The 22,022-nt window shown below is 42.2% G+C and overlaps 1 protein-coding gene across 6 annotated transcripts in view; it reads right to left on the reverse strand.

Moving 5' to 3' along the window:
* The window catches only part of Nagk (N-acetylglucosamine kinase), a 37,567-nt gene that overhangs the window by 15,334 nt on the left and 211 nt on the right, over nt 1–22,022 (reverse strand). For 2 of the 6 annotated variants that reach the window (XR_010564112.2, XM_065431102.2), the window contains exons 1-7: nt 21,757–21,918; nt 20,874–21,057; nt 19,691–19,832; nt 17,536–17,646; nt 15,611–15,723; nt 11,888–11,975; nt 8,428–8,525 (exon numbers count right to left, since the gene is read on the reverse strand). Coding sequence is in view for 5 of the 6 variants with exons in the window: in XM_065431102.2 (XP_065287174.1) it covers nt 8,428–8,525; nt 11,888–11,975; nt 15,611–15,723; nt 17,536–17,646; nt 19,691–19,832; nt 20,874–21,057; nt 21,757–21,782 (762 nt within the window). In the remaining variant the exon portion in view is untranslated. Of the gene's footprint in view, nt 1–8,427; nt 8,526–11,887; nt 11,976–15,610; nt 15,724–17,535; nt 17,647–19,690; nt 19,833–20,873; nt 21,058–21,196; nt 21,488–21,756; nt 21,919–22,022 lie in introns of those variants that run through there. The other 4 variants (XM_065431105.2, XM_065431106.2, XM_065431104.2 and 1 more) reach the window with 4 other exon arrangements.

A 22,022-nucleotide genomic window follows, 5' to 3' on the forward strand; every position in this document is an offset into this window, starting at 1 on the left:
TAGATTTTCAGTGAGTGCGTAATTTGCACTGAGAAGCGTTCTTAGTCCCATTAGCGCGTGTCCTGTGTGGACGGAAGGAAGCAGATTTATGACTGGGTTGCTCGTGTGTGTTGAGGGCAGCCGTATTCTGACTTCTTTAGTGAGCGTGCGTGGAAAGAGTTAGTAGAATACGCATCATTTTACGAGTTCTGCGGAGTGTGTAAGTCCCGCAAGTTTAATTGTTCGTTTATGTCACGTGTCCTGTAGGACCTTCAGGGAAAAAACGTGAGTAAGTGTAATGAAGAGTTTGCCTACGACACAAGTATGCGTTCTGGATAGTGACCACAAGGCTAGCGCGCTTGTGATTACGCACTTGTGAGGTTGACCAGATTGTTGAGTGGCACCATTACGTGCGATAAGTACGCCACTGCGATAGATTGGAAACATGCTGTTCGTGTAGTTAGGCCACTTAAGTTATGTTCGGCTGTTTTCATTTGTTGTTTGCATCGTCGACGACCCTTTTGTTTTGCAGCAACAATAGTAGTCTGGTCTTGTCGTCAATCGAGGAGAAATGCATAGCTGTTTGGAAGGTGGTTACAACTGTTTTGTCAAAATTGGGGAAATAAAAGATCAGGGTTCATTTTGACTCAGTAATAGCCTGGCGAGTCAGGGGTGAAGAGCCTGCGCTTACGCGTGGTGCAGCGCTGTGTTGTTTGGTTTGTTTGACGTATGTTCTCCAGGGCCCAGGATCCCGAGGGTTGTCAAACGAGGCTCGACCCCAGTACCCTGCAGCTTCTTTCAGCGTTCCTCATGGCCAGCGAATTGAGTTCACCGGCCATTCAGAACAACCGGGGCGAGGACGAGCTGTTAGATATGGAGCTGTTTCCTGCGATTACTTAGAGTTCCCCAAACCACTTCGAAACGCAGCACAGCTAATTGAGGAATGCAGAAGCAGGAAAGCACATTCCAGAGGAGCGGCCGAGCAAACAAGTTGAAGGCAACAAGTTCACATGCCAACAAGTTCGTACGCCGCCGGGATTAGAAGGGGGCCTTGGACAATGGAGCATGAGCAGCCCTCCCCTTCTCCTCGTTAGAAGAAGTGCATTGCCAGTCTGCGAGGCAAGACCGCAGAGAGCCGCCAGGTGTGACACCGCGACACGGGCGCCTACCATTGGCTGAAAGTGGCGTCATCGGAGCGTACTCTCCCATTGGTCAAACATGACGTGACTTACAGTGCTCGAAGGGCTTATAAGAAGCCTTCTAGAGATTCTGGAACATTCCCTGATTCCCTGATTCACCTCTCTCGAACTTCTTGCCGCGGGCCACAGCGTCCGAGTTGCTGCCGGCCCGTAATGACTGTACGAATGATACTTGACGCTCACCTCTTGTAAATAATGTAAAATAAATACTCCCAAGTTTGGGTTTCCATCCCGAAGTCCCGTCCTCCAACCCCTACACTACGCAGTGGCCCATCTGTCTAATAGCATGGGCCGCTAGGTAGAGACCAGAATTTCCAGTGTCTGTAGGAGGCCACCATCTTTCTGTTATGATGACGATGATAGTGAGGGGACTGCAGAAACAGAGTGGGCGGCAGCGGGCCAGAGCGCATTTGCGGTTATCAGTCGCCTGCAGTGGCTGGTTCCAGAAGTGCTGCAGCCATCTTGTCGTCCGTGAATGCCGGTCAATGTATCTTCTTTAATGTGATCACATTTCAGATCACAAAAATATACCAAGGAGATAATTTAGCGAGAGCACCCTGCGGTATCGCTTGCCTCAATGGAGCTGCAGTGTTGCCTGCTTCACTGCAGTTGCAATGTCATGCAGTTGGCCAAGCTTTTTTTCTGCGAGGTCTGCGTAACTATACACATTTTTTAGGACTTCAGGAACAGTATGAAAGATACTAGATGACGTAGTATGCTGTACTTTGTTCTTTAAAGACGAGTATCATATTAGCACCGCGCACTACCACCATACACTGTCCTGAATTTTTACTCTGCTTTATCACCCTGATCGCCATGTGATTTTAGCACACAATGATCCATATGAGTAAAATAAAGTTAATTTTCATATTTGGAAAGCTTCACACAGTCACGGGGAAAGCTCTAGCTCCTACGTGTTTACGTAAGACTTTGACACTCAGCAAACATGAGCAGCATTTCACAATGAAAACGGACACACTCAGCAGCGTAACCAATTAGTGAGTCAGTGCAGTGTGCACAAAATAGAATCATTAAATTTTCTATCGTGTAGGCCACCAGTTACAGGTGCTTTATTATTTTCTTTATAAGAACTGATCCAGCTCACACTTTGTCTATATCAGCAGATAAGACGACCATTCGTCGTTCGCTTCAAATACCGTGTAAGCCCTGCAGTTAGGCTAGGTTCAATTAGAAGAACTCTTTCACGCTGAATCTTGAAATACATGTTTATTCTTTCTCTCTCTCGCAGTCAATAGAAAACACACAATAATTTGCATATCCACGTACGATATCACTGAAGGGGGAACCAGCTCTGTTAGGAATGCCTGATCATGCTTCTCGTGGGTCAAGTGTGAGCATCGCACAATTATAGCAGTTCAAGTGTCCACAAATTGCGCGACAGAAAGAAAAATCAAGGGTGGCATTGACGCGTGCGCAGCCCTGTTTCTGTGCATGCTAGTCATACGCTGCTTTTGCTTTGTGCAGTTGTGAGTACTCGAATGCTACTCATTTGTGTGTATAAAAACACAGGACAAAAACCATCAAGTTACATGCAGTCTTGTTTATTTGCTGTAAGAGAACAATCGCTGCACAGGTTACGAAGTAGACACGTGCACCCAAACGCTTTCTGCCTACCTTTGTTTTGTATCCAAAACTGCGTTTTGGGTACAGGTTGACCTCTGTGGGCTTTCCGTCCGGAAAGTGAACCGAGTCAGCCCGAATTAAAAACGCCAGAAGATTTTAAATGGCACTGTTATGCTGTTATCGCAGGCCCGCAGTGCAGGAAGGCAATATGTACACTACGGTGTATTTTCTGTATACTCATATACGGTTACATACGGTTAAAGCCACTATCCTATAGTGAAGTTTCCGAGGTGCAGCAGGAACCTTGTGTGCACAACAAATGCACTTCACACAAACACAAACTTCTTGTGTCTCCGTGAACGTCGATCGCAGGACTCTTGCACGAGCAGCTTCCTCATGCAGTGGTTGTTGGTGCAGCCAACGACGGCACAGTGCTGCTTGGATGAATATCGTATTTACTCGAATCTAACGCCTATCTTTTTTCCGATAAAACAGGTAAAAAAATTGTAAATGTGTTAGAATCGAGTACGACCCTAAATCCGCGTTACCATATCGGCATCGCCGTTAGAAAAAAGGCCGCATTGTACGTGCTTCTAGCCTAGCTGCTGTAGTAGCTTCCTCCATGTGCATACCTCTATGTTGTATGTGTAACCTAGTCTACCGCCTGTCTTCTTGTTTTCAGCGCTTATTCAATCAGCATGGAAGAGCCGACTGCGAAGACACGACGAGTCCACCATGATGCCGTATTTAAAAGGAAAATTATCATGTGCGCGGAGATGGACAGAAATTGGGCTGATTCAGGCATTCACAGGCATTCAGAATTCCCAAAACTTGCGTGCAGGACTGGCGCAAACAGCAGGAGAATATTTTCGCCAGCAAAGCAACAAGGAAAGGGTTTCGGTGGAATGAAGCAGGGCCGCTTCACCAAAATAAAAGAGCTGCTCACGGTATGCGTGCAAGAGCAGCAAGCGGCACAGCGGCCTGTGACGACTGATCTGCTCAAAGTACGGGTGATTCAGTTAGCCCTACAGAAAGGGTAACGTGGAGCGACTTCAAAGCGAGCAGGTGCTGGCTATCAAATTTTATTAAAAGGCTTTTCTTTTAAGGCGGACAGGGATATGCCAAATATTGCCCGAAGAATATGAAGAGAAATTGCACAGTTTTCAGCGGTACATTTTGAAGTTGCGCCACAGAAACGGCCACCACTTCGGACAGATTGGAAATGCCGATCAGACGCCATTCTACTTTGACATGCCTGCCACCACAACCATTGAAAAGAAGGGGGTGAAGCAAGTGCGAGTTTTGTCTTCCGGCCACAAAAAAAAACTAGTCACCACAATGCTTTGTTGCATTGCGGATGGGCACAAGCTGTCCCCGTATCTTATCTTCAGACAAAAGACGCTCCTCAAAGGAATCGCGTTTCTGAGTGGCATGACTGTGCGCGCAAATGAAAAAGGTTGGATGACCACGGACTTGGTCGCTGAATGGATTGATAACGTTTGGCGGAAGAGACCCGGCAGCAGTTTGGGTCTGCGTAGGATGCTTATGCTCAACGCATTCAGGTGTCATCTTGACCAGCGCATCAAGGATAAGCTGGCTGCAAGCTACACCGACCTTGTCGTGACTCCAGCCACTCTATGTTTGTTTGAACAAGCCAGTGAAAGATAGAATTGTGGCGCTCTGCATTGAATGGCTTGTCAATGGCTGCCACGAATTCCCGCCCACGAATGAAATGAAGTGTGCCTCGCTGCAGGACTTGGCTGGATGGGCGAAAGATGCATGGTGCACGATCCCATCTGCCAGGGTCAACAAGGCCTTTAAAAAGTGTGGGATTTCGAATGCCATGGACGGCACTGAGGATGAAATGCTTTGGTCTGTTGATAGCAATAAGGATGTCTGACAGCGACGACAAGTGATATCTATTGCTCCACGCGATTCGTACCGGCACAGTGAAAATCTTGGCGGCAAGGTACGCCACTTCCATTTGTGTTTTTATTCATCACAACTTTAGTGTATTGGGAATAAATCTTTTTTCCAAATGACAAAATAGTATTTCTATATGAAATCACAAGGTGCGCGGTATTGTACTCTGTTATTCTGCTCAGAAGATGCGGTAAGAACATGTCTACAGCAAATATCTCAGCAGATACGGCAACAACACATAGAAAAACACAACAATATGTGAATAAACACCACTAGTGCAGGCAAGCCATAAGCTTGTCAAGCTATGTACCAACTGGCCCAGCACCACTCTTCTCCCATTTCCCGCAGTCCTCACCAGAAGGTGGCACCTGGTGTCAAGAGTAGCAGCACAGCTGACACTCGCACTACGGGGCTATAAAAAATCTGGTTTATATGCTCATGGTCATGATGCCATCGTGGTCATTGCAGTGTCATCATTCCAGCTTTGTTATCAGACTCTCGTCATGCCGTTGTCATCACGCTATCGTCATCATACTGCCATTATGCATTTGTTGTCATATTGTCGCTGTAATGCCGTCATGGTCGTTCAATTGTCGCCACTCCAGCTTCGTCATGCCATTGTTGCCATCCCATTGTACACATGCTGTTGTCATGCCATCACCGTCATTGTGCCGTCGTAATGCCACCATGGTTGTTCCATCGTCATCATTCTGTCATCTTACTCTCGTCACGCTATCGTCATCACGCCATTGCCATCACCTCAGAAACGTCACCCCATTGTCATCATGCCGTTGCAATCATACTCATTCTCTTGAGTGCTCCATTGAAATGATTCTTTTCCGTCATTCTAAAGTAATCATGATGTTGTCATTCAATCACGATTATGTTGCCATTGCCATGCCATCATCATCATTACATTGTTGCCAGAGAGTTGCTGGCATGCATGCATTGTCACACCATCGTCCTCACGCCGTCTTGGTTATGCCACCGTCGTTATTTGGTTGTCTTCATACAGTCATCATCATATGCTCGTCGTTATCCCATTGCCCTCATGCCATTGTCGTCGCACTGTCAATGTTATGTCATCATCATCATTTCAGAATTGTCATCTCACTGCTGTCACGTCGCTGTGGTCACACCGCCTTTGTCTTTCCATCGAAGTCATTCCTCCTTCGCCATTACATCACCATCACTTGTACTTGTCATACAGTCATCGTCATGCTGTCATGCTCATGGGCGACCTTCGCCTTTGGAAAGCGAGCATCATTCCAAAGTGGGCTGATACCGGAGACAGCATGTGTTGCATATAGCGGAACCAATGGAAGCCTTGGAACGAGCACTACAGATTTTATACCGGTGTCACACTGCCACTTTCGATCATAGTCAAACCCGATCTGTCGGAATATGATGCCTATTGGGCCCAATCACGATTGAAAGTGTGCTGTGCGACACCAGGAATGAAATAAATGCGACTTTAGCACTATGGTGTGTTGCAACATTGCTTGAATGCTTATCGCATTACTGTCGACAGTCATCACGAGATGGGCTCTGTGGTAATTTCTTTTTAATATATGTTAATGACCTTTTTTGTAGTATTTTGCGGTGTTAAAATTTTTGCAGATGGCTGCATCATTAACAGACTAAATAATGGTCCAGCTGACTACAGTAACCAACAAAGTGACCGCCAGCTAGTAGCTGAATGGTGCTACACCTGATTAATGTTTCTTAGCCTTCTTGAATTTATCTCATTAATAACAGTGCTGCATTGTGTATCATCCTTCAAATATCCAGGAGTTACTCGGTCAACAAACGTCTCCTGGTCTTCTCACATTACTACTGTCCGAGCTAGTGCTTCTAGATCTTTAGGGTACTCATGCCAAAACTTACACAACTGCCCATCTAAAATTCGTAAATTAGCTTTTAAAACACTTGCCCATCCACAACTTGAGTATGCAGCTCCAATCTGGTCACCCTATCATAATAACTTAATTAACCTTCTAGAATCTGGGTAGAAAAGTTATGCTCATTTTGTCTGTCAAAATTATCGCTGTAGCATTTGAGAAATAAACATGCTCCTTTACTACCATGTATATGCCTCCATCGTGACGTGCTTCTGTGTTTGTTTCACAAATGTGTTTATTGCGCCAAGCTTTCTACTTTACATCTCACAGTCCTGTTTTGCACATTACCTATATTACATAATTGCCTCAGCCTAATGCGTATCCACGGCATGATGGTCACCTTCCACGGCATGATGGTTCAATTCATCAGCGCTCCCATGCGCCATCTGCCTGTGAAATGACCTCCCCTCTTTTAACACCTCCAAATCCTATAGTAAAAAAGTTCAAACAATCTAACCACACACCACAGGATGACACAGATTAGAAGATTTACATTCTTTTGTCGTTGTTTTTCTTTGTATCAGACTTTTCCTTGTTCATTTGCATTTTTCCATTTGAAATGGCTATGAGCACCGTACCTTAAACTTTCTTGATCTATTTTTTTATTCACTTAGTTCTCTTACTAGTCATACTTATCTGAAAGTTCTATGGGTTTAACACGTGCCTTAACATAGCTCTTCTAATACATTTTTAACTGATGTGTGGATTTACGCCTTTCTGCTGGTGTCTGTATTGTTAATAGGCTTTCATAAATTCTCTAAATGCGTTTTTTGTTTTTGTTTTCAATTGTCAATGCACTACCCTCCCCTCCCTCTTTTTACACAATGCCTCAAATAGAAGCTTGTAAGGTACTTTGAACAAATGAATGAATGACCTTTCTACATTTCCTCTGTGCTCAACTATAGTTCCCTTTGTTTCAAAGCATGAAAATATTATACACCTACACATCTTGAAAAGCAAAACACTCATCAAGAGGTTAGTCCTCTTGAGTTTGTTTGCCCTACAGGAGATGTGATAAGCCAGAGCTGATAACTGCCCGGTCAAAGAACCAACGCCCAGAAAGCTCAAATGACACAGTGGCAAGTGCACAGCCCACAGCCAAAATGAGGGTCAGCAATTGTTGCATGAACATGGTAAGCGATTATGTCTTCCATCAGCAGCATGATATTTCACCATTTCCAATCCACATCCAATTAAATAACTTTTGTTCACCTGATGCTTATTTAATTACAGTCCTTTAGAACATCAACCTTCTTATCCTTACTTCTGTACTACTAGGATTCAATTCTGCCTTATTTCTACTACCACCAATCTCTGACACTTCTACTTTGGTTACAGTTATTCTTGTAAAAAAACAACCAATGTAATTGAAGGAAGTGCCCTTTCTTCAATCTTTAAAATTAAGGAACCACGAAACTTGTAAAGATAAAAAAATGTGCCCTTCAAGGTGTATGTGTTTGTGTGTGTGTATGTGTGTGTAAGTACATACATTGTAATCGACACAGATTAAAATCAGCCATGGTGCGACAATACAACAGTAATGAAGCACACTTAACAAAGTAAAGCTTATCACAGTAGTGTTGCCTTTAGCTACATTGTTACATTTAGTGTTACATTCAAAATAACGCAGTGAAAACGATGTAAATGTATATTCTCTGCAGGCATGCTAAGGCTATGTCTTTCACTGTGCTATAATTAAAAATCTCTCAAAACTAATGCATCAGGAGTATACAGCTCAGCATTTTTCAAACAATTGAGACAGAAGAGAAACATTCCAATGTTATCATTTTGGTCGCTTTTGTTCAAATTCATAAATAAGTAAACAAAAATGAAATGAATACCTTTTCTGCATGAGGCAAGACTGCTGCAACATGGTCTGCCAGGTCTTTTCCTGCCATTTGAAACAGATGCTGGCTTAGCTTGTCTCCTTCCCTGGCCACTGATGCAAAAGGGAAAGCATCAGGGGTGTGTGCAACAGATATATTCACTTTTACACCAGGGCACATCTCATGGAATATACGACGAAAAGACTGCAGTTTCACAAGTTTAGCATCAACCATGCCCAACCACCACCTTTTATTGGACCAGGAGAATGCACCATTAACATGCATCTCCAGTGATAATGTCACTGTGCAGAAGCATGCTTCAGCAAATGCCTTGGAATGGGACAAGTAGGACCAACAATTTAAACAATCATAACTGAACAATTCTACGGGCACACATATGTGTATTGAACAAAGCTGTGACATCACTCAAACAAATCTTTACATCACAATTAATGCATTTGGAAAGTGTTTGACTATTTTTTGAACTGCTGATTGTGCAATAGTTTCAAAGTTATATAAATAACTAAAAGTGGCAATGACTAATGCCACGCTAAAGAAGTTTGCTATGCTGCAATAAAAGTGATGGACAGTCTGTGAAACCAAGGACAGTCAGTGAAGTGTAATTACTTTAACAGCATAGGTCAAGTGAGGAGAAGTGCGAAAAAAGATAACAGAGAAAAAAGAAATAAGAACTGGCAGACAGCTCTCCGTGCCAAACATGAAAGCCTAGCTACTATTAAATGCCTGCTGACTTTTGTTTCACTTTATTTTACTGCATGTGCAATTCATCTAAAAAGAAAAAAAATCCCAGTTTACCTTCACCGAAGTTTCACTCACTGTTAACCTCTACAGCCCAACATTCTTCTATCAGCCAATGAGTCAAAAAGTCAATTCCACATTCAATGTCGTGCCTCTGTTTGTTTGTGGTATGGCCAAAGTCATGTCAGCCTGATAAAATGGTCCACATCCACCACCATAGTCGGCAGTAGATCTCTCAATGCCAAGTTAAATGTTCATATGTGTAGATTCCCATGCATTAACATGCTCGAAGGAAGGGAAGCGACCACCACAGTTTATTCAATGGCACAATGCCTACAGGCACTAGCGATGGGTGTGGCTCCTACAAGTAACCAGTGCTGTCTCTTTTTTCTGCCTGATATAACAAAAACGATGACTACCACAACAAAAACAACAACTCATTTCCAATTTGCTTCCTTTCCTTACTGCTCAATCACCTCACTTCAATAGACCTTTTCAAAAAGTCACATGCGCCCCTAGCAGTAGCCCGCTGAGGAACCCGGATGAAAGTGCATCAGCTCTACTATTGTTTGTTACTGCCGTGTGTGTTTGCATGGACATTGTGACGGGCACAAGCAACATCAAGTGTTTCTGTGCTGTTGTACGTCAGCAAGCCCTGTGCAAACATCCTTAATTATTCTCATATATATATATATATACATTTGCTTATCACACTTGAAAACTTCAAAAATCATCTAAGTCAGTAGTTGTTCGCATTGTTTGTTACTGAGAGCACCGTCGGCAAGGGTCTTATACAGGGGCATGTGTTTTTCTCTTAAAATTGTAGAAAAAAGATTTTGCATTTACTGCAGCTCTGTTCTTGCTCAAATATTGCAGAAGGATCAATTTTTTTTCGCCCAGATCACATAAAAGCAACACTTGGCGTTGTTACTTGCCTAGTTTGTGAAGAAAGAACTGCAAATTTGTGTTCGTTAGCACCTCTCAGGTGCACCCTTGAGCAATTTTTGCAAGTGAATCTCGAAGACTCTTTTCTGCCGTATTGCTGACGGCAGGTGTGACATTACAGACATGTCCAAGATATTATGAACTGTGAGGAGTGCAGACAAAGACAAATTCGTAGTTCTTTTTCTTGAACACACTGGTAAGTAATTGCAGAAAGCTCTAAGAGTCTAAATATGTCTAAAACACGCTGGCTGTCACTTCTGTTGTCTGCAATAAGGCAGAGCATAGCCTTCGAGATTCACTTCCAATAATTGCTCGAGGGTGCATCTGAGAGGTGCAGACGAAGACCAATTCATAGCTATTTCTTGCAAACTAGGCAAAAAACAATGTCGTGTGTTACAGTGAACGATCCAGACTACAAAATATGATCTTTCTGCACAATTTTATCAAGAATGGAGCTGGAGTAGGCTCGAGAACTTTTTTCTACGATTGTGTGTGTTCCATATTGGCTGATCTAAGCTTCACCTCAACACAGATATGAATTGTTGCGAGATCATTTAGCACGCAAAGGTAAAAATAATACCAGCCCACAGAGGCCCCAGGACCTGAGATTAGGATAAAGCAGACGGCACAGGATCTCGGGTGCGGTCCATGGATTGGGGCTGCCAGAGTGTGCCTGGGGGTGTCCGCATACAAGATCGGCTGTCCGTATTGCTCATTTTTCCCAACAATACACCACGTACACTTCATTATATTGCACAACAATGACGCAGCAAGGCTATATAAACCCCTTACCGAAACGTCTCCTTTATTAAGCTCTTATTGTTGTGGTTGCCTATAGAATATTTTGCCAGGTAAACAGCATCTTTGCCTGCCAGTTCTTTTTCTGCCACATGCGTAATGCACTAAAATAATAGTAAAATGCTTGCCAAAGGTTCTGCAGTATGCACAGTAGCTGCTCACAACTGGCAACCACAAAAGATAAGTCAGAACTTTGAAAAGAAAGAATTTTGCACGACGCCTTCACATTTGCATTGATGGCAGCTACCCGGCGCACCCTCTCGCCAAAAGCTGCCACCAGGGGAAAGTGCGGCACTTCGTGTGTCTGAAAAAGGTCCCTTCGGTTCAGTTCATCTATATTTGATTTGATTAGCCTCACTCCCTTCATTTTCTATGAGGCTATGGTAATATGTGCACACAGACAGGCTGCGCAGTAGTCCCAGTGAGCTGCATAGGAGAAAAAAAAAAAAAACAGCTGCAGCCAGCTACAAGGTCACAGACAGCACAGCATGATGGGTTGTTCATCTTCAGTGCTTGTCCATGGCAAAGAGCAGTCTGTGACAGCACACTTCACAGTGCATATCAATAATATAATACAAGAACCCAACAATGATGTTAAAATAAACAGACATTAGAAATTACACAAATCAGCTGTTAAAAGTAAAACCATTAGAAAACCTGAAATAAGAAAATTTAGTGTGAAAATGAACACAGAAAGCTGGCCAGTTGAAAGTGTGCCATAGGTCAAATGGGCTAGCCTGAATTTAATGTAGGCCTGGACACACCGACATTCTCTCTGCTCACTTAAATTCTGTAGAAAAGTAATATAACCTGACAAAACAATGCGGTACATAGCTGAGACCACACACTCTTCTTTAGCCATGCATTATTTCTGCTTGTAGCAGCATGTGCTACATAAATGTTGCTTGGCTATGACTCACTTTGTGTTGATCAGCAAATAAAAAAAGGCTTCAGAGAATTAAGAATTGCTCACACTTTGCCACCTTCACACACATTGCCGCAATGAACTGTTTCTTGAAGTTGGTATAACAGAAAGGCAGAAGCTCCAGCATTTCCTTAACCTGTAGTAAAGAAAGAGAAAAAAAGATTATTGATCACTAAATGTTCAAGCAGATATTCTTTTACCAAATATGCTTAATACGCACAAACCAGAAGCAAAAATGAAAAAATGCAACATAATTTTGCATGCTCTTTGTGAAAAAACTACAAGTACTCCTAATCCTCATCAAGTTCAATCAATCAATCACATTTATTTTCCTTCTGAGAAAGGAGACCCTAGGACTAAAAGCTGTGCTTAGGCTTGACTGAGGTCCCAACTCCCTGTTACATGGCAACATTTCAGCGTGGATACAATGAATACACTTTGCAAATACAGTGTAGTACTCTATAAAAAAATTGCCAGACCAACTAATATTCATACTAAGAAAAATCATTCAAATGAAGAATGTTAAATACATAAAATGGTCACAGTGGTAAAAATCTTTCAATGCAGTTAAAGTTTGCTCTGATAGAATGACTTGATTACAAAGTTACAGTTATAAAGAGGGTAAAAGTTTCATTTGGAGAGATAATTTAATAGTGTGGGTACAAGGTAGCATAAAGACTATTGTAATACACCTGGGGAGTAGGGACTTTCCACGGCTCTTTATACACCTTGCACCCATATTCTCTAGCAGATCTGCCAAAAAAATAGAATATTATTATTGTACATAGTAGATTTGTAACACACAATAACCTTGTAATCATACAAAAAAATACTAAAAGAATATCATACTCAGTAAAAAGTTCTCAAGGTAAGTGTACGGAAGGTTTGCTATAAAACGAGCGGCCTTCTTTTGAAGTGCAACTTACTCAGATCTGTGATGCCTGTATTTACAACACAATGCTACAATACTGAAGGAGCAAGTACACTAGTGAATTGTACAGGATAACTTTGACTGTGACCGGGAGAATGTGCCTTAGGCTCACAATTATACTCACAGAAAAAGAAATTTTGCCTTTAACATAAATGTCCAGAAAATACCTATTACACTGAGTGTCTTTACAGAATTTACAAGCTCTACAGCTTCAGAGATTCTACAAAGATTCCACAGCTACCTTGGTTCTCTACAAGAAAAGTAGAAATATACCTATCAAGAAAGGGGTCAGGCAAGGAGACACAATCTCTACAATGCTAATCACTGCATGCTTGGAAGAAGTATTCAAGCTATTAAACTAGGAAGGCTTAGGAGTGAGGATCAATGGCGAATATCTCAGCAACCCTCGGCTTACAGATGACATTGTCCTGTTCAGCAACACTGGGGATGAGTTACAACAAATGATTGGTGACTTTAACAGAGTGTGAGAGTAGGGTTGAAGATTAATATGCAGGAGACAAAAATAATGTTCAAGAGCCTGGCAAGGGAACAGGAGTTCAGGATAGCCAGTCAGCCTCTAGAATCTGTGAAGGAGTAAGTTTATCTAGGTCGATTACTCACAGGGGACCCTGATCATGAGAAGGAAATTTACAGAAAAATAAAAATGGGTTGGAGTGCATACGGCAGGCATTGCCAGATCCTGACTGGGAGCTTACCTCTATCATTGAAAAGAAAGGTGTACAAAATACTGCATTCTACCGGTGCTAATGCATGGGGAAGAAAGTTGGAAGTTAACAAAGAAGCTCAAGAACAAGTTAAGGACCTCGCAAAGAGCGATGAAATTAAAATGTTAGGAGTAACATTGAGAGACAGAAAGAGCGCGGTCTGGATTAGAGAGCAAACAGGGATAGCCGATATTCTGATTGACATTAAGAGAAAGAAATGGAGCTGGGCAGGTCATGGAATGTGTAGGATGGATAACCGGCAGACCATTAGAGTTACAAAATGGGTGCCAAGAGAAGGGAAACACAGTCGAGAATGGCAAAAAACTAGGTGGGGTGATGAAATTAGGAAATTTGCAATGGCAAGTTGGAATCGGAGGGCGCAGGACAGGGGTAATTGGAGCTCGCACATAGAGGCCTACGTCCTGCAGTAGACATAGAAATAGGCTGATGATGACAGCTTCAATTACTAAGTAAATGTGCATAGGCCAAGCTATATTTTTCCCTTTCAGCACATAAAGAACTGCTTTAGTTTTGCTCAAATTTATTTTTAAACAGTTACCATTCAGCCCACAAATTTATATTTTGTTCGGTGTGGGTCTGAAATCAGAAAATTGAACTGGGACCTCCTGTACAAACTGTGAGTAAGAATGTTAACATTGTAACCTAAATGCTGCAGCAACAATATGAAGGGAGAAAAATGAGTAAATAAACTATAAGCTGATGACTGTAATAGTAAAACAACATTAGAAGCAAATATGACATCTATCTAATTTGAGACATTTTACAGATATTAACATGCACAAGACACAAGGAAATGCACTATAATACAGGAAACAAAAACAAATGCTTGAAATGGAGAATGCTTCAAAATTTTATAAGTTAAAACATGCGAGGCACTGAACCATGCCTCTAGTTGGTGCATGCATCGAACTGACGGTGAAACATGCACCTAACAATGTAAGCTCCTCATGATAATCCATTATAAGAGGCCTGTGTGCTATACTATGACCAGGCATTCAGTTGCCGGCAATTCACAATGTGAGCTGCATTAAACATGTCTGTTGGATTTGAGATTCATGGCGCCTTAGTTCACTCTCCAAAGCGTAGCAGCAACACGCACTTGCAGCATAATCACACTCACGTAAAGACAGTACAACATGTCATAATTTTATCTGGAAATAGCCTTACACTGCAACCCAGTAATAGTTATACATATTTTTTCTTTGCAAATGGAACATAAAAGCAGCACAGTATTTAAGGCAGCTCTGTAATATGGCAATTTGTATATACCCGACTCCAGAGCTGAAGAAGCCATATGGCGAATATTAAGCTGCGAAAAGTGAAACACTGATTAAACTGCTTTGAACAACTAAAGAAAATATTGTGTTATGTTCTAACCAAAACAAACGGTCCTTCCAGTGAAAGGAGAACATTATAATGCAGCTGCGTCCCCTAAATTGACAGCTGTCCAGCTGGACTGCTGGAAATTGTGCAACAAATCATGGGAGTGTACTTACGTAACCATCTTTTATGACTCCTGTCCATATCGGCATTGTTTATTAACAAAATTTAACACAGCAGTTTTTAAAAGACAGAATTTGAATGTTCTACCCTGTGCGTAATGATGTTTCTATTACGACACATGGCACAATGTGCTGCATAGAGTGAGTGAAGAAGGTGTTGTAATATTACAGTGGACAATAATTGTAAATATTATTGGTATATGTCCACAATAAGTGAATTACTCATACTTATATGACAAGAGCCACACCAGCAGGCAATCTTTTACTACATGTACCAATAAAGTTGCTGTGCAGAGAAACAAGTTTACCACTTGTACAGCCTTACTCATTACTATATAAATTTCATTTGTGTTATAGTATCTTAATACATGACCATATTCACTGAGGACAGAAATAAAAAATAACTCGCATGCCACAAGCAGCATAACTTCATGATACAGGGATAAATAAAGTAATGCCTCAATGGTGGTGGAAAGTATGTGAAAATATACAGAGAACATGCAAAAGGCCAACGAAAACAACATACTATTTTTGAAATTTTTATTATTAATTAGAATGTGTGTTTAAGTATGCACCACAAATTTGTGCTCACCTGAAAGTGCTCCTTTATGAGTTCACGAATCTTTTGGCAACTCCACTGAGGAGCCCGAAAATTTTCATCTTCATGCAGGACCATTTTGATGGCTTGTACCGAGATAGTGAAACCTGTTTTGTCAAGTGAAGCCAGGAAACACAGGCATGCACATATAAATCAAATGAGCAGGCTTTGAGAGTATGTTTCATCTGAGAAAAATTAAAAAAGAAAAAGGAAGATAACTTATGCATGTCTGTACAGGCAAAACTATAACAAGAGAAATGGTATGGCAAAACAAACCATGGTAACCATGACATTCTCAAGTGTGGCTTTATACTTGCACACTGGGTTTAACATTCCTTAATATATCCTTAATGAAGGACATCATTTTAACCCAAAATATGATCTAATTAGATGATGCAAGAAAAGCCACAGACAAGTTGCTAGCCAAACCAAGAATGGCAGCAACCAAGAGAAGACTTATACAAAGCAGTTTGTATTTCACAACAGTGCATAAAAGTGCTACAAGAAAAGAGTGCCTCTCTATTAAGAAGACTACTGGCATGAAAGAAATACATTTTCAACACCATAGTAACTTATGTACCATTTCAGAACCACCGATGCATGACATGATTTTCATGCTTCTATATGCCCCACATGTTGGCAACTGGCAGCAACCAACCCTGTAAGTGCCAGGGGCCACCAGTCTGAAGATGCAACAAAGTTTGTAGGTAAGTGCGCGGAACGAAAAGACAAGCGTGCGTCCAGGTACCTCGATGATAACTGAATTTATTTTCTTTCTGCTGGTGCATTCTCGGGATGCTGGTTTCCCTTTATCTTGGTTGTCGTACTGGCAGCGCCACAGCTGAGTTGTGGTGCATTTCGCGTTTACAAGTTGAAAAATTTTTTTTTTTTGTCCCAACTAGTCACAATTTACAGCAAGAATGGTGCAGTATGAATGCCTGACTAACACAGCTACCAATACAAATAGAGGTACAATGAAGTTATGGCCTGCCTACAACAGAGGTACCTCAACAAAACAAAACTGCCTTTATATTTATGAGAACGCAACAGAATACAAAAAAGAAGCATCTGCAATTGAGCTGTAATATGTGCCGTAAGGTAAGTTATCAAATTCTGGGTTTCAACGTGCCAAAACTACAATACGATTATGAGGCATGCTGTAGTGGGAAACTCTGAAATAAATTTGACCACCTGGGGCTCTTTATTGTGCACCAAATGCACAGTACACAGACATTATTGCATTTCACCCCCATCAAAATCTGACCGCCATGACTGGGATTCGATCGCACACCCTCAGGCTTAGCAGCGCAGCGCCAAAGCCACTACGTCACCACAGCAGGTGCGTGCTGTAAGGTAATCAGTTAAAATCTTAATTAGTGAACTATTGCTACTAAGTCAATTACACATTTTCATTTCTTATGCAAGTAATGTTCGCCTCTTTAAGGGGACCTGCTCAAGGACTAAAATTGCCACAGGTGATTTTTAAATATTGCTTAGACTCTTCACAGAAACACCTGGTATATACCCATTTCTAAACATTTCTATGTACATATCATTTGGAGGTGACGACTTTAAACTGTGGTGATAGCAGCAGTAATTTTATTTACAGAGTACACAAAAAAAGGGAGGGGGGGAAGGAAAGGCCTTAGGTATCGTTCATAATGTACTGTCTCACTTTCCAGGGGACGCCTGAACAATCTCCCAAACTTGGTCAAAAAAGTAATAAAAAATACTGGATTGAATAATATAAATAAGCAGACAAACTACCAGATGGAGAATTCTCCACCCTCTCTTTTATTGTTATTATTGTTTACCTTTCACCAGTGCCAACAAAAACAAGGTGCATTTTTGCATGGAGGCACCATAAATGCAAAGAATAATAATAAAAACAATAATTCAAGAAACGCCTTGAGACTTACCAGAACCTTCATCTCCAAGAATATGTCCCCAGCCTCCACAGCGATGCATTGAATCATTAGGATTGACGAGCAAACAGTTGGATCCTGTACCGGCTATCAGGACAACACCTCCTGCACAAAGTTTGTCTGCTCGTAAAACAGTCCTAACTTTGGCATCTAAAGTAACAGGCTCACATATTCTTGCTTTTTTTAAAGCACAGATGTGAAAAGTTTGGCAACAGACTTAATGTAACAACTCTCAAAAGAAGATTCAAGATGCAAAAGGTGCAGCGCTTTCATTTGTAGTGGAAATCACTACATTGATTCAGTGTATGTTATGCGGCATACATGAACACCTGTGAACAAGGAATGAAGTTTAAGGCATGCAAGCATCGAAACAAAGACAAAAAAAAGGCAGACCATGACCTGCAGCTCATTCGTGGTACAATAGTTGACATGTGATTGTACATATTATCCAGCTGTAATGAAAAGTGAATAGAAATGGACAGAAATCTTGATGCACTTTATTAGTTCATTACATTATGTCAGTGAGTAATCATTAACTAAATATGCATGAATCTTCATGTTGAACCCTGATCACATCAGCTTCTCAAAAGCATTAATGTACTTGTGGTTGCAATAATAGAATTAGTGATGGTTGAAATATAACAATATCTGCCATTGACAACTGTCATTGAGAACTGTTTAGCACTAATGTCATGCTAATGTTTTAAACATCTCTGGCCTTTGTAGTGCCACAATGTTCTTTTCTTAAATATCAAGCACGAAATTCATAGCATCATCAAAAACTCAAATTTTTGCTCTTTGCCATGTTATGTTAAATGCTGTTTCATAACCACAGTAGTTACTGTATTTACACGATTGTAGGTTGGGGGGGGGGGTCGACTTACAATCGAAACCATAACATGGCGCCGCCAAAAATGCGAGACCAACGGGAGCTACAACGTAGTTACGATTTTGTTTGCTCTATGGCCCTACCCGTATCTTTTCGCTATCTCGCGTGTTTTTGCGCTTTTCGGAAGGGTTTTTCAACATTTTTTGAGAGTTTTACAGTGCACGCAACACTCAAGGGGGGGGGGGGGTCGATAGTTGATGGAAGCGCCGCTGTTCCTATTTGCGGTGGCACCCTCAGAACGGCTGCGCTTGAGGGGAGCATCGGTAGTTGATGGAAGAGCAGGCATCGCTCGAGGGTTTCTCTCTGCTTGTTGCGCTTAGCTTTCTTGACGAAAGGCATTGGTTTGACGCGTTCCACTTGACTGCCGGCTACGTGCTACTTCTATGCTTCCCCAGTCGTCATTAGTGCTCCAGGCCCACTAATCGTTCGGCACTCGTTCACAGCAGCGTTCAAGAGGGCTGCCATCCTTTGCACCGAAGAAACAAATCGCTGCGCAGCGGGCCGCAATTTCTATGTTTCTGAACGGGTGGTGCGAGAGTGGCGACTGCAGCGAAGCGAAATTTTCACTTGCGACGGCAAGTGAGAAATTTCCCACATGCCGAAGTCTGGACGCTTTCCGGAGCTGAAGGCCAAGCTTGCGGAGTACGTCGCTGATATGCGTGATCGGTCCCTGTCAGTCAAGTGCCACATGGTCATGTAATAAGCCCGGACATTCGCCTTTTAAGGCCCTGCTCCGCCGTGAGTACGAGTGGCTGGCGGCAGAATACCGCGAAATTACGCCAACCGGACCTGTAAAAAGAGCCTCCCTGACAGCTGCGTGTGGTTGGGTGCTTTCGGCGTGAGCTGCTGTTCCACAAGATCTCGTGGTGCGGTCGTTTGCCAAATGTGAAATTTCGCTGGACCACGACGCGCTGTGGGACCACGACGCGCTGTGGGACCACAGCAACGATGACGACGGCTGCACTAGTGAAGACGAGTAGTCCAGTGACCATGTCGGCTACTAATAAATTTTCGTTATCGAATGCGCCCTCGGGTATGTTCTATTTTTTTTTTTTCCTGTCACGCGATATGGGGGGGGGGGGATCGACTTATAATCGTGTAAATACGGTATGCTGAACTTGCGTACTCCACACTGAAGGAAGTAACATCTGAATTGTTAACTTCTGTGTCTTCATTACACATTAGGTAAGTGTTGCTGTGACAGCAATCAATATTGTGATGATAAAACAGGCTTGTCTTCAGGCAGCTGGGGGCACTAACCATTTGGTGAAACTGTCTTGAGTGCTCCAATGACATCGCTTTGTACCACTACTGATGATGCAATGTCAGGGTGCTCCTTCAAGATAAGTTCTTTTAGATCATTATTTGTTGTCTCTTGCTCACAGCCACTGAGACAAAGACTCTGAAAAGTTAAATGGATCAGTATTCACAATACAAGTAGCATACCACACACTGGCAGGCAGAGATAGTGCTCTGTTTCCAAAACTGATCTCAAACAAGCACATGCTCTTTACTATTGCAAGCAGGTGTTGCAGCCTTCCGAATGCATTCAAGGTCCTCATGTGCACTTGCAGCAAATATTAGAACATGGATTAGGGTGGCATCCAGGGAGGAGTATCAGTTGGCTACATTTATATGTGGACACATCTTGAAACAGCCACTTATGGAAATTGCATGCTCGTGCAAGTACAGCACATATTTTGATAACCTTGCTCTAAGAATAGCAGAGCCTTGACTATACACACAAACTTATACTAAAATGTTTAAGATGTCTTAGGTAATGCATAGTCAGCTACAGAAAAGTGAAATGGTCCGTTAAGCATTAAGGCACAAAAAAAGAAAGCATGTTTTCGCTGGATGTGAAGTAAGAAAAATCGCAATATGTACCGCATGTCATTTCTGCACATGTACCAGCAGGTGTGTGGACCATATAAAACCTTGCAGGGCCTGCAATCTATATCAACATTAATAGCTCAGTGAAATTTCACTGTTCTGCTTCATAATGCCCAATTTTTCCAGAAGAGTGGTTTTCACAAACCAGAATTTGATCATTGTATTCAATGTGTGACAGAAAATTGCATTGTTACATGCAGTTTATTTTTTGGATATCTTCAAAAGGTGATTATGCATTTCTGCACATGTACCAGCAGGTGTTTGGACCATATAAAACCTTGCAGGGCCTGCAATCTATATCAACATTAATAGCTCAGTGAAATTTCACTGTTCTGCTTCATAATGCCCAATTTTTCCAGAAGAATGGTTCTCACAAACCAGAATTTGATCATTGTATTCAATGTGTGACAGAAAATTGCATTGTTACATGCAGTTTATTTTTTTGATACCGTCAAAAGGTGATTATGCAAAACAGGGTAATGTTTAAAAGCAACATATCACATGTGGTATCACTATAAAGGTACTGTACTAGACCAAAATTGCAACTTACTAGTGATGCGAGGCAAACTTCGTGACTAAGACCAGCATTTTCCTTGGCAGCCAGAACAAGTTCATAGACACGTCTTTGGCATTCTGTCATTCCAACAAGCCAGTGGTTTACAGGGTGACCTTCCGACCATCCCAGGATTCGGCCGCTTTCGTCTACTACAACTGCTTTTGACAAAGTGGCTCCCCTGAAATGTCACGAGACAGAAGATACACAACAATCGACGATACATTTTCTGAAAGGTCACACGTTACACGACACATGCGTGGGAAGACGCCGCTGCATACAGCTCCGAAACGAGAAAAAAAATAATAAAAATAACGTACGTCGATTTTCAGGCAAGCTAACTGATTTGTGCCCAGCCAAAGGCTGCCTGCAAACCAATTCAAAGCGCAAGCAAAAAGAGTACATGTTGCTTGTTATTAAAGTGAGAAAGTAGAACACCTTGGCAAAATTGTACCTCTGCAACTTTAACTATTACTCAGCTCGGAAAGTTCGACGTGACGCCGCTGACGCACTAAACTTCCCGCGCTCGGGCTTCGCCGTGTAGTTTGAAGTAGGCGCAAACACACATGCCTCTTGGCTTCTGTTGAAGTTCGTTATCTGCACGATAACTGGCGACCACGAAAGATGGTCACAAAACTCAAGAAGCGCAATTGAGGCACGTGCGTACGCGGCAGTTCAAAAACGCGATTGTTATCTTGCCATGTGATGTTATGCATTCGCGCGCACAAGTGCTACCATTCCTGCATGCCGGAGCTAACTGGGAAATTGATGTGTAAAGAAAGAAAGAAAGAAAGAAAGACTTCGGCTTAACTTTAGTGCAGCTGTAAGAATCGTTGAGCTGCATGTAACGAAATTAGTAATCAATCGGCAATCAACCTACCCTTCGACGCCGCCGAACAGCTTCATCGTTCTTCGATGTAGCAAACAAAAAATTGGCAACGTGGTACGTGTATCCACAGGTGTCACACCGACTGTACTGCTTCAACACATATGGGATTTATAAAACGCACCAAGAAAAAAAAATTGTGGCAGGTAAAAAAAGCCCAAGTAGCTGCCTACTCACTAAAAAACCCGCCCCCCCGCCCTGGGAAATTGATGTGTAAAAAAAGAAAGAAAGAAAGACTTCGGCTTAACTTTAGTGCAGCT

This window comes from Dermacentor albipictus, chromosome 1 (genome assembly GCF_038994185.2).
Source record: "Dermacentor albipictus isolate Rhodes 1998 colony chromosome 1, USDA_Dalb.pri_finalv2, whole genome shotgun sequence".
Classification (NCBI taxonomy): Eukaryota; Metazoa; Arthropoda; class Arachnida; order Ixodida; family Ixodidae; genus Dermacentor; species Dermacentor albipictus.